This window comes from Etheostoma cragini, chromosome 7 (genome assembly GCF_013103735.1).
Source record: "Etheostoma cragini isolate CJK2018 chromosome 7, CSU_Ecrag_1.0, whole genome shotgun sequence".
NCBI classification, from domain to species: domain Eukaryota; kingdom Metazoa; phylum Chordata; class Actinopteri; order Perciformes; family Percidae; genus Etheostoma; species Etheostoma cragini.
This window is the reverse complement of record NC_048413.1, coordinates 26,740,973-26,754,630: the sequence shown is the minus strand read 5'-3', so window position 1 is coordinate 26,754,630 and position 13,658 is coordinate 26,740,973. Positions and strand designations below refer to the sequence as shown.

Here is a 13,658-nt window from a genome sequence, read left to right as displayed (position 1 = left end):
CCCCCCCCCGCGTCATCACGTGGCTGAAGCAGACCTTCACCGAGGCCGATAAGAACGGCGACGGCAGCCTGAGCATCAGCGAGGTGCTCCAGCTCCTGCACAAGCTCAACGTCAACCTGCCCCGACAGAAGGTCAAACAGATGTTCAAGGTACGCAAACCCCTGCAGAGAGGGGGGGGGTCAACGTTAAAAGATCCGGCAAAAGAGAGAATTTGCTGCACTGTTGCATTTAGTATTTATGAAATCTTTATTATTTATCCTCTTTTTTTTGACATTGTCTTCAGTGGTTGCTGAAGCAAATCTAAACACTAGCTAAGTGTCCATCCACTTGTCCATCGAATTAACCAAGTTTTGGTAAAAAAACACATGTGATGACAACAGACGCAAACACACCTTTGCCTTATTTCACATATCTCCCAAACTGAGAGAAATAGCCAGTTTTCTCCCCCAAAGTGATGATGATGGTTGTTGTTGCCAGATGTTGCAGGGATCCTGTCTCTATTCTCCACACTCGGAAGACAAAGTTCTTATAGATGAAACTCCGGGGAAAGAGTCTGCGTAAACATTTCTACAAAGGTCATGCCAAGTTGAATGGCAGCTTGTGACATTTGTCAGCTATGAAATAGGTCAAGTCAGTTTTATTCATATATCCACAGATGCCAGTCAGAGTCCTTCAGTCGGCGGTTTGGGTTCGTAAGTTTTGAGTTCTCGAGTTTTTGAGTCCCAAAACCCAACAGGTACCAACAGTCTGTCTCTCTGCCTGTGTCAGTTGTCTCCAGCCACGGGTTTCATTTGTTCCGAGTAAATGCGTAATGCCGAGTAGGAAGACAAACTGATGCGTTGCATTGCCATGGCACGCTCATGGTCAGTGATGGAGGAAATCAAGCAGAAATCTAGCGTGGGCTGTCCATTCGAGTGTGTGCTTCAAATATGGAAGTACCTGTTGGGTTCAGTCAGCTCGGGTCTTAAATAATAATAATACTAATGTATACTTTATTAATCGTACAAGAGGAAATTACAGTGTTTTCACTATGTTGTTATTGCACACATTACACACAGGCGTGAATTACACACACACTTATACAGTAGTTACCTATAGTACCTATGCATGCATGAAAATGGAGAGATGTTAGATTGAGGGGGCTGCCCATGGAAAGGCGCCATGAGCATTTGGGGGTTTGGTGCCTTGCTCAAGAGCACCTTGGCAGTGCCCGGGAGGTGAACTGGCACCTCTCTAGCTAAATTTGCATTTTATTGCATGACATAAGTATTTGATCACCTACCAACCAGTAAGGATTCCGGCTGTCACAGACCTGTTAGATTTTCTTTAAGAAGCCCTCCTGTCCTGTTCCCCACTCATTACCAGTATTAACTGCACCTGTTTGAACTCGTTACCTTTATAAAAGACACCTGTCCACACACTCAATCAAACAGACTCCAACCTCTCCACAATGGCCAAGACCAGTGAGTTGTGTAAGGACATCAGGGACATAATTGTAGACCTGCACGAGGCTGGGATGGGCTACTGGACATTAGGCAAGCAGCTTGGTGGGAAGGTAGAAACTGTTGGTGCAATTATTAGAAAATGGAAACATTGATGATGGTCAATGTCCCTGGGTCTGGGGCCCCATGCAAGAGCTCACCTTGTTGGGGCATCAATGATCATGAGGAAGGTAAGTGATCAGCCCAGAACTACATGGCAGGACCTGGTCAATGTCCTGAAGAGAGCTGGGACCACAGTCTCAAATAAAACCATTGGTAACACACTACGCCGTCATGGAGTAAAATCCTGCACCGCATTGCGGGGAGGATGGATGGGGCCATGTATCTCGAGATGTTGGCCAGCTACCTCCTTCCCTCAGTTAGAACATTGAAGATGGGTCGTGGCTGGGTCCTCCAGCATGACAACGACCTGAAACACACAGCCAGGGCAACTGAGGAGTGGCTCCGTAAGAAGCATCTTAAAGTCTTGGAGTGGCCTAGCAAGTCTCTTGGACCTTTCAGACCTGAACCCAATAGAAAACTCTTTGGAGGAAGCTGAAAGTCTGTATTGCCCAGTGACAGCCCCAAAACCTAAAGGATCTGGAGAAGGTCTGTATGGAGGAGTGGGCCAAAATCCCTGCTGCAGTGTGTGCAAACCTGGTCAAGAACTACAGGAAACAGATCATCTCTGGAAATGCAAACAAAGCTTTCTGTACCAAATATTAAGTTCGGTTTTTCTGATGTGTCAAATGCTTATGTCATGCACCAAAATGCAAAATTGTTTTACATTCCGTCACTCACAGTTTACCTATGATTAGAAATTACAAACCTCTACATGCTTTGTAAGTAGGAAAATGTGCAAAATCAGCAGTGTATAAAATACTTCTCCCAACTGTATGAACAGCTGGCAATGTACTTGAATCTGCCTTTGTGGTAGGGTTAGTTCCACTACAGCAGAACCACACACACGTGTGCCCAGAACCACATTTTGCAATGGCCTCTCTCTCACACACCAACACACAGAGGTAAAAACAAGACTGTTGAGGCTGGCACTGAGCCGTGTAGACACCTGACTGATTGCTACTCCTGCAGATGTTGCCAAGTGCCCGGCTCAGCCACCAACTCTTCCACAGTGGAGGGATTAACATGGTGGCTGTGTTAAGCGTGTTGTCTTAGCCGTCCTCCAGCAGAGCAGATTGCCCATCCCTAAGTCCAGCGGCGTGTTATCGGTCACCCATATGGTGCTGCTGGGACACAGATGGCCTCTCGTGTAATTCAGGGTTAACACACCAGGGACCAATCTGGCCCTGTATGCGTCTATGCGCCATCCCTGTAGATTTGTTTGTTGACAATCTCTGGCCAGTTTTGTTTGGCTGAACCATCGCAGTAGAGAGGTAGAAACCTTCGGACTGGACCTCTTTCCCATTTTAAAGACGTAAACTAATAGGCATGCACCAGTACCAAAGATAATCTGAACACTTTTCAGAGCGCATTGCCACAAATGTTTGCATATTAATGAGGATACTTTACTTCTTAGTCCTGTACAATGCAGAGTTTGTTCAAACTGACAGATGTTTCCAATACTTTTCTCTTTCTCCAAGGCATTTATGTCAGTGAGGGTAGACAAAATATCAGCACAACACAGTGCAATTCAACAGCAACACAAACTCAGACAGACAGGGTAGTTTATTGATCCAGTGTGACAGCAGCCAAACAGCATTAAATCACAAACAAATGAGATAGGAAGAAAGAAAATAGAATAAGGTGGAGCATCTATTCATCCTTACAGACACCCATAGATTAACAACAGATCCAACTGAGAGAATGTGTGCACACAAGAGTCCGTATCTCAGTCTATGAGTAACATAACACAACCAGTTAATACATGAGAAATATGAGTCAACTGGAACGATCATCAGTTCGGTTTCACCAAAACTGAATAAAAGCATCCAACGTGAGTCAGTCAGCAGACAACTGCTGCTCAAGGATGAACATATCAAACCCTGCAGGGAGAAATCAGCAACCTGATGGAATTGCCTGCACTCACTTTGACATGCTGTTATTGTCTCGGATGTAATTTAGTCCAAATTATCGGAAGTTGTTTTCATCCTCAAAGGGTGCAATAAACGGATTTTATGATCCAGGAACAGGGGGAACGTAGAAACACAAGCAGAGTGGAAATACTGAATGACTCCGTTGTTACTGACTGACCTTTAACCTTCCTGCCTTTTAAAGGTCCCATGACATGGTGCTCTTTGGATGCTTTTATATAGACCTTGGGGGTCTATATAAATACTGGTGGTCCCCTAATACTCTATCTGAAGTCTCTTTTATATAGATCTTAGTGGTCCCTAATACTCTATCTGAAGTCTCTTTTATATAGATCTTAGTGGTCCCTAATACTGTATCTGAAGTCTCTTTTATATAGACCTTAGTGGTCCCTAATACTGTATCTGAAGTCTCTTTTATATAGACCTTAGTGGTCCCTAATACTGTATCTGAAGTCTCTTTTATATAGACCTTAGTGGTCCCTAATACTGGATCTGAAGTCTTACATAGCTTGACCAACTGCCACTTTTCTCAATGAAAGCCGAGTGTCTCTCTCTCATGGGGGGGCCAAATTCTCTGGGCGGGCACAGAAGAGAAAGGGAAGGTTACCTTGCCCCTTATGACCTCATAAAGGGCTAGATTCCAGATTGGACCATGTCAGATTTCCTTTTCTGGGTGGGACCTTTAAACAGTGTGTGTTACTGGCCCCAAGATAATTTAATTCAGTCAAATGAGCTACGAAATGTTTTGGAGCGTTAGTGCTTAACTTTTTTGAACGTCCGTTACAAAATATAATACAATATACAACGATGCAATTGCACATCCTTAAAAACCTATAGTGGCCTGAGGAAAAAAACTTGATGGACACACAATGCTACCAGGTAGAGGGCACCTAGTGCGCTGTGGACAATTTAGTTCACATAAACATAACGTGCAGTTATCAATCAATTTGTTTCAAAAGTAGCGAGAATTTTCATCGACCAAGTTTTGTCTTTGGTTGAATTTGTTTAGCTTCCATTATATTAGGAAACAATGATTTCCTAATAGAGCTAATAGACAGACTCACAAAAATAAATGCCTTAACAATACATTAAGATGGTGATTGGATATTAACCTAGTTGTCTCCATAGTTATACGAGGATCTTTTGACTACATTTTAACGAATTTTAACCACATGCAAAGTGCACGATTAGACCAGAAGAGTGTTATGCTCCTGAGCTTTCCTTCATTTTGAGTTGTGTGGTGTGTTGTTGGTCGGCATCCATTGGCTGGGTGGGATTGCTAGACAGCAAAAAAAAGTAGACTTTTTCTTTGCTCAGTGATTTATCACAGCGGTGAACAGATGTGGAGGAAAAGCTTTGTAGCAAAGGGGAAGCTGCACTTCTAACTGATGAATTAATCCATATTAGCTGTCGAGCTGTAACACAGGGCACACGTCTGCTAACAGCTTAAGTGGCTGGGTTCATGCATAATGAATAAGCGGGAATAAGGCTAGATTGATGTTTTCTGTCCAATAAAGAAGACGTTCTGCAGTTGTGCTTCCGCTGCTTTGTTATCCTCCTGGGGGCTAAAATGTGTCCTGAAGACGAGGATGTGCTTCCGAAGAGAATTTCTTCACTTCGAAGTATGAATAACGATGCAGGTTGTTGTGTTTTCATGAGCTGATCCGCGTTGGTCACCACTGATTCTTCTGTATGGAATAGAAATAGATTTTTATATGAAACAGGGACTGCACAATGCAAAAATTAACATTGAACTTGTAATACAAGAGGAAATATGTCTTGGGCCAGGTTATAGTACCACCTGTAGTCTCTTTGGCAGGTACAATTTTAAAAAGAAATGTAACAGGACATGGTGTACATGGTAATGTAACCCTTGTGTTGTCCTCGGGTCAAATTTGACCCATTTCAATTTTATAGCATTAAAAAAACGTTTTTTTTATGAAAGACCATTGAAAGAAGGGATTAAATTTCCCAAAAAAGCTTCGGGGGCAAAAGGCACAGAACAACATTGACAAAAACATCAGGGGGAAAAGCAACATAGGTTTGGAAAAAGACGACCAGAACGTTGAAAGAAAGGTTACAACTTTGACCCGGAAAAACCAGACGTTGCCCGGTCGGCGGGAAGACAACACAAGGGTTAAAAAGACGCAGTTTAGCAAAAACAGGGCCGCCAGAAGCCCACCTAATCGCTCTCTACCCAGCACACACACTCAAACTGAAGCAGCACCTTAGGCACGTTAGAGTACGATGCAACTCTAGACACTCGTTCATACACAGATACACACACAGACACAATAGAAGACAATATATCCACTATACTATGGGCGAACGGTTACCTTTGAAACGATCAGATATGCATTTAAATGCCCGCTGTAAACGGACAGTATTACATGCTGTTGCTGGTAGGGGCAGTGAATTCCAACCTGCCCTACTGTCACTTAACTACGGGGCTGTTAAGTCTAGACACTGTCAGATCTCCGTGATCTGCGTAACGACAGTACGGTGAGACGTTTGCCTTTAAAAGAGCGGCATTATTAACCTAACACACCATCATCCCTGAGATTAAACTACATCCTCTGTTATATTTGCACTGAAAAACGCATTCAATAAACAGAAACATAACTCTTGCAGCTTGCAGTTCGACGACATCGTCCATCGGTCCTGATCGGTACTTCATTTTTTAAAACTTTTTCAAAGAAGCGTCCCTTTTTTTCATTTATTCCCAGAGATTTGGGTAGATTAGATTTGAATTAGGGTAGATTTTTAGTTTGATTTCATGCCGATTTTTAGTTTGATTTCATGACGATTTTTTTTTTGGTGTGTTTTAATACAATGTCTTTAATAGTTGACATCAAATCAGCACATTTGTAAAATATATAAAATGGATCTGTATCACTGCAGCCTTGTCACGACAGATCTGCCTTCTCTTTCTCTCCCTCTCTCTCTCTCTCTCTCTCTCTCTCTCTCTCTCTCTCTCTCTCTCTCTCTCTCTCTCTCTCTCTAATAGCGCCGAGTAATACTGTCTGTACAGTATGCATCTGTGCCCGTCACTCAGTCACAACTTGGTGTCTACGAAGTGACATGTATACAAAACCAACAGCTGAGTCTGCTGATACAAAGTGATTGCCTTGTGTCTCTGAGTCATTTAGCTGTGTGTGTGTGTGTGTGTGTATGTGTGTGTGTGTGTTTGTGTTTGCGGAGTCAGGCAGAGAACATGGTGGTGACAGTTGGGAGGCTGAATGTGTTAGTGGACAAAGTTTGACTTGAGTATTCAGAATAACGACACCAACTCTTTCCTACAGCGCTCACTGGAGGGTACCAACGTCTTCGGTCTGTGTGCCGCTGGCTAAAGCCTCGGTTATACTCGTGGCGTGGGTCTCCGTGGATGCACGTGCGCTACGAGCATGCACAGAGACATTTATGCTCAACACTCAACACATTGCAGTGTTTCCAGAAACTACAGGGAGCGTATAAACAAATAATATGTGAATGATCAAGGAAGAGCAGACTGCATGGCAACTGTGGTAAACCTATCCAAGATAAACAACGACGTGCAGCCAAACATTACATTTATGTAATTACTACTAATGGAAATGACTGTCTGCCTCTAGGTGTGACGAACACTTCATCTATCTAGGGGTGTTTTTAACCCTCCTCGGGTCAAATTTGACCCGTTCACAGAAGAATTACATGTAAGAACTATGATCAAAGAACGTTGAAAAAATTGACAAATGTTGGAAAAAGCTTCAAAAACACAAGAAAAAAACAACAACAATAAAAACAAATTTTAAATGCTGAAAAAAGTGACCAACCAAAATTTGAAAAATTGCCAAAGCTGACAAAAGCAATTGGAAAAATGTGAGCAGCAAAAAAAAAAAAAAAAATCGGAAAAAGTGACAAAAACACTTTTTAAAAACTACAAAAACATAATAAAAATACAAAAAAATTGGGAAAAATATCCCAAAACGTTAAAGTGTAGGCAAAACATTAAGAAAAACACAAAGTTGCAGGTTGACGGGAAAACCGAGGGTTAAGCTATGACACATCAATCTCTCATGTGACGTCCTATTATAGATATTATATTATTATATATTTTCAATATATTATTCATTCACAAAGAAAATTAGGGTCCTTTAAATGGTGGATTTTCCTAAATTTTTTCAATTAAGGCATCAAGATCAATTTCCAAAACGTGTTTTTTTATTCCTCTTTTTAAGCAACTTTAACATGGGGGTGTAAACTTTCTCAAGTCACTGTAACTATCGTCATGAGAATTTTTCCCTGAGCCCGTAAGACAAAATGGAGATTGACAGTAAACATTATCTGATAGTAGGGTGCGACAAAACATTGATTCAGCAACATATCGCTGTCATCCTTTGTGCAATAGGACAATCAGTGAGCTGGTGCCAACAATTGATATTTTAATTAATAAAATAAGGCGCTGTTAAACGATGCCCCTGCTCTCATTGTTGATACTTCATGGCAAATTGGGGGAAATTTGAATTAAAATTCATTGATTAATTGATTTTATTTTTTTAACCCAGCCCTTGTAAAGCTGTGGATTCCTTTGTAGTACTTTGTGTACTGATCCAATCCACTGGATTAGCATTGGCGGTGATCTTCACCTTATCAAGTGTTTGTTCAGGGTGTGACGAATCCATATTCAGTGTGGTTTGTTCATCCACGTCTTTATTAAATTCAGTGTTTTCACTTCTATTTTACATTCATTAGGTCATCCCAGGCCATCACTCACTTCCAAGTCCCACATTAGTCCCTGGTACATTAATTTTAAACTTTACCCAGTGTCAAAGCCTCCTAACATTTACACATGATCTCTCCTTATGAACCTATAAAAATGAATCTCTGGTGAGGAGGTCTTCAAGCAGGAGACCCAGTGCAGCACATCATTTGTGGAGGAACTCTGGGATCCATTTCCTTCCTTTTGAAATGTCAAGTGTCCAGTCAAATAAAATAAAATAAAATAAAGCCTGTAGAATGATTTTCACTCGCTGTGGAAAGAGAAAGTCATGTCCGATCCATGCATCGCTCTCTAAGCCCAGTGTGTGTGTGTGTGTGTGTGTGTGTGTGTGTGTGTGTGTGTGTGTGTGTGTGTGTGTGTGTGTGTGTGTGTGTTGTAAGCTGCTCGGAGGCCGAGCTCAGACGTCATCGGCCTCCATCGAGTGGCCTCCTCCAGTGCTGCTTGGCACATGGAGCCGGTCGCAAGCCGCTTCAGTCAAAAAGAGACCAGGATTACACGGGTCGTGGTGTGTGTGTTTCCCCCGCGGGGCTCTTGTTTTGTGGACTGTCTCAGCTCATTACGACTAGACATTCAAACCTGTCGTTGTGATATGAGCTCAACAGATTGGGAAAAACGTGCATAAAGATGATAATGAATTAACACTGAATCAAAAAGATGGCTTCATTAAGAGCCTCCGTCCCACACTATAATCACTCTGAATGACAGCCAGCTGAGGGACAAGTTAAAACGAGAAAGTGCCTTTGGACTAAGTGTTTTTGTATTGTTATTATAAATGAGGGTATGAGGGTTATTGGGTGGGAAGGGTGTTGGGGGGTTGCTGTTTAACAGCTAATGTAACTTATCTAATGCCACGGATTGACTTCTGTTCTTCTGTTTGCTTTGTCTTATTCTTGTGCCTTGTCTTATCCCAGATTTGGAAAGCCTTATAGATGGGGGGGTTGATAGAGCAGGCGCCCGTATATAGAGGTTTATCCTCGCGGTAGCGGGTCAGGGTTTGACTCCGACCTGCGTCTTCGACTTCGCTGCATGTCATTCCCCCCTCTCTCGCTCCCCTTTAATGTCTTCAGTCAATAAAGGCCTAGAAATGCCCAAAAAGTAATCTTAACCCTCGTGTTGTCTCCACCTTCGGGACTCTCTCGTGTCCCTCGGGTCAAACTGACCCGGGACTTATTTGGGGTTTTAAAACAATGCTGAGATAAAATTTTACTTCATAATCTATTGACAAATATTGTCTTTATCTCAATTTCAAATCATTGAGATAACATGTATGTTTAGGGAATGCATCAGCCTCTACTAGCACAAATTTTAAAGTGGAAGTGGGATTTGTTTTTTGTTGTCATAAGGTTATTATTCATGTTAAAAATCCACTATGGAAACAACATAAGTGTCATATCCAGAATAATGTTCTGAGTCAGGAATACATGTTTATCACAGGAAATAAAGAATGGACGCTGATTTTCAGTAAAAAAGATTTAACTCAAATGGGTCAATTTGACCTGAATACCATACAAGGGTTAAAAAAACAACAACATTGAATCAAACTACTGTTACGGTTCAGTTGTTATTTTACTGGGGACATGGCAAGGCAGCTTTATTAGCACGTTTCAGCAACACTGCAATTCAAAGTGCTGTACACAAAACTTTAAAGAACAGCTGAAAACAATAAAAACAGATGAAATAAGAGATTATAGGAAGCTAGTGTGGGCAACGTTCAAACTGTTGTTTTATACGCGTAATCCACCCGCAGAACGGGCCCGTCCCACTGGTCTTACCTTTTAATTCTCTTTATATACTCACATAGGTTGTCGTACAGTTTCAATTTCCAACAATGCAACTTCAGTAAAAATTCAAAATTTCAAAACAGATAAAATTATTTTTTGTTGCACATTTCAGTATCTTAAGCTTTCTGAACTATTTGACCAAACATTTGCACTATTTAGAATGAATTCCTGTATTCTACTTATTAATTTTTTGATTGTATGTATATGTATGTGTGTATATATATATATATATATATATATTTTTTTTTTTAATTGATGTTATTTGTACATTTTACTTGTCTTTATTTTTATATTTTACATATCACTTATAGTTTTAGTCTTTATTCGTATGTATTTATCTTTTACATTTACATTGTTGGATGTGTCCTCATTGCACCGAAAACTTAGCATCAGTATGTCAGGCACATCTGGCAGAACTGATGATAAAGTTGACTTGTCTTGACTTGTTGGGGGAAACTAAGCAGCAGTGTTCCTTGTACCCGGTGTGTAGGAGGCGGACACCGACGATAACCAGGGCACGTTGGACTTCGAGGAGTTCTGCTCCTTCTACAAGATGATGTCGACCCGTCGGGATCTGTACCTCCTCATGCTCACCTACAGCAACCACAAAGACCACCTGGACACGGACGACCTGGCCCGCTTCCTGGAGACGGAGCAAAAGGTATCTCCATTCTAGCGTTTCAGTTTGTGCTGAGACTGACATTGAAACGTTACTACTCTGATTTATCGTCGCGTTGCTCTCCTCTAACATTGTTGTCTCAGGACGGGCAGCTTACAGGACGCCTATTATGTACTGTTTTCAGAGTCATACTTGGATTTTGTGACTCTTTAATGTTCAACAAAACACTTAATTTTTCTCTTACTGCCCATAGCTGCTGCATAATTAGTCACCGTCAGTCTGTCAATTAAGCCCCCCTCCCGAAGGATGCCCAGTCAGCTCTGATTGGTCAGCGTGCTTCCACATGACCCTAATTCCCTGGAATCTCCTCTGTTGTTGCTCTCCAAACCTAGTCTCTCATAGCCAGACCCTCCTCCACAGCACTGCAGAGGAGGGTCTGGCTAGTCCACACAGCATTGCGGGTGGGGAGAAAAACACGCTCTGGTTTATCGGCATTTCTTTACACCAATCACATTTTTCTTGGGCGGCGCTAAGTGCCGGACAGAGCAACGGTGACTCTGCAAAATAGCCTCGGGAAGGAACTTGTTTTGGTGGAACATGTGTTTGTTCTAAGGTTTTAGTTGGAGAGATGTCAGAGGGAGGTATTGCATGATATTGTAGATATGATATCATAGATATGACAGAAATCCTTCCTTTAAAAAGTATAATAATTGCTGCAGAAGAACCAGAAATATTGCCTTTTTTTATTCCACTCATTCCACTTCTTCCGTTTCAAAGCCTGGTAAATACATTGCACACAATTTGCAAGTTGCAATGGCAATTTGACAGCCAGCGGTTTGGTCGAGCGCTGTGCTCGTAGTGGCTGATGAAGCCTGTAGCAGCGATGAGCAGTGGCGTCAAAGGTCTGGGAAACTCACTTAAGACAAGATAAGAAAACCTTCATTTGTTCCACAGTGGGGAAATTGCAGTTTGCAACAGCAAAGATAAGAGCAAAGATAAGTAAGTGTACAAGATATAGCAAACAGTGTTATACAACAAATTACACATGAATTATTAAATTATTAAATTGCACTTTTGAAGTTGCCCATATAAAAAATGATGCACATATGTAATGATAATGGCATATGTGTTGGTAGTTGCATTTTCATACTTTGTAAAAGGCTAGGCTTTATGTCTTTATGCTAAGCTAGGCTAACCAGGTCTGGGCTCCTGCTGTTTCCTGGATGAACTTTAATGTTAACATCCTTTAGCCCTTTGTAAAAGTTGAGTATACTTTCTAGAATCTTGGCTATTAATATATTATGGATTCCTTGTCAGTTGTATATTTTCCCAAGATACAAAACAGTTGCTTCATTAAAAGGTAACTTTTTATAAGGAAAAAAACAGACATCATCCTCCCAAACATGGGTATTTCTGTTGCTATAGTCCCGATTTAATTGTGGAGTAGTGGCTAACCAGTGGCCATTCAATGCTCAAAACCTTAAAGAGGTGCTCTCGGATTACTGAAGCAATCAAATTTAATAGCCCCCCCCCCGGGCAGCTTCAGAAACATTGGTAGAAAGTGTGTGTGTTCATTCTGCTCTGTTGCAGTTTTGAAAGCCCAAAAGGCTCCTTGTTTTTTGAGCTTGTGCAGGGTGAGCGGTCAAAAGCTTTACGCAGTAGCCCCTGGGAAGTGGTGCTTAATTTAAGGGAAGTGTAGACAGTGAGGGCACTACGGGGGTATTAGCATTCGTACTGTACCATCACAGCACTTGACTTGCAGTTTTAGAGGCTTTGTGGATGACGTGCACCTCCTCTCTAATTATACCAACGCCTGAAACTAACAAGTAGCAAAGGAGCCCAACAGCTCGTCTTCTTCCTGCAGCTAATTTGGACTCCAGCAGGCTGTGTCATGTGTAGAAACTGTCACTTTAAAAGCAGACGGTTCTGTTTGGAGAGCTCAATGTCCGCTCCGCTTCGGTGGGCTGTAATTCTTTCTCCAAAATGTAGTAAGTGTTCAGTTTTGTGAAGTGATTTGTTTTGAGGTGATGCCAAGATACAGCAGAGTTGTCTCAGTAACTGCAGACTTTTTTGGGGGTTTTCTTTGTGCCTCAAATAAGAAATAAGACGATGTGAACCACTCCCGGTTGTGTACTCAGAGTTTGGCTGTGAGCTGTGTGTCTTACTGAATCTCCATGGAACTGATGAGAGACTGAAACGTGTTCAACGACAATAGTATCTGTTCCCACGCAGTCTAAACCTAAAATATGTTCCCAAGGAGGAAGGTCTGGTTTCATTAGGGAAGAGAACACAATGAAGATGGACCACCTAACACCTCCCTTACATTGGTCTTCATCCCTTAACAGCTTTCTATATTATTGAATGTCTAATATATGAACAATAAGTTATGTTAGTGTATTAGTAATGCACGAACCCTACTTAATATCAAATTGAATTTCATTGATATAGACAAGGGATGGGCAACTTGCGGCCCCCCTCTCGCATCCTCACTGCAAATCAATTTTCAAATATCCAATTGTAATGATACTGTCCACCATTAGAGGGCGCTCCCTCGAAAGGCAAAAGGTTTGTTGCGAAGCAACTGCAGCCTCGTAGGGTCCTGACCGGCGAGAAAACCGGACCAAGAGGATTGGGTCTTCCGGGCAAGATGGGAAACCGATTATGGTTTTTTAAGGAAAAATGAGCCTAGTGAGCCTGGAAACAAAATATAACAACAAAACAGTTGTACTTCTTTTTAAATGATGATTTTTGTCATTGCACTGAAATACTAATATATCACTATGGAAGGTAGATGTTTGGTTACTGTGTTCATTAAAGGAATAACAGCATCACTAAATGCATTGGAATCTGAACAATAGAGATGGTGGTTAAATAAACTTGAATTACCGGTACATATTTAGTTGTTTTCATTCATTTAGGAGCTTGGCTTGGACCTATAAGGGTTGCAGTGTCCTACTGGTGGAAGTA

The 13,658-nt window shown here is 41.6% G+C and overlaps 1 protein-coding gene across 11 annotated transcripts in view; it reads left to right on the top strand.

The window, feature by feature from the left end:
• Nucleotides 1-13,658, top strand: part of plch2a (phospholipase C, eta 2a) — a 164,424-nt gene that overhangs the window by 117,815 nt on the left and 32,951 nt on the right. For all 11 annotated transcript variants that reach the window (XM_034875812.1, XM_034875814.1, XM_034875813.1 and 8 more), the window contains exons 4-5: nucleotides 20-149; nucleotides 10,563-10,733. In XM_034875812.1, coding sequence (XP_034731703.1) covers nucleotides 20-149; nucleotides 10,563-10,733 — 301 coding nt within the window. The remainder of the gene's footprint in view (nucleotides 1-19; nucleotides 150-10,562; nucleotides 10,734-13,658) is intronic.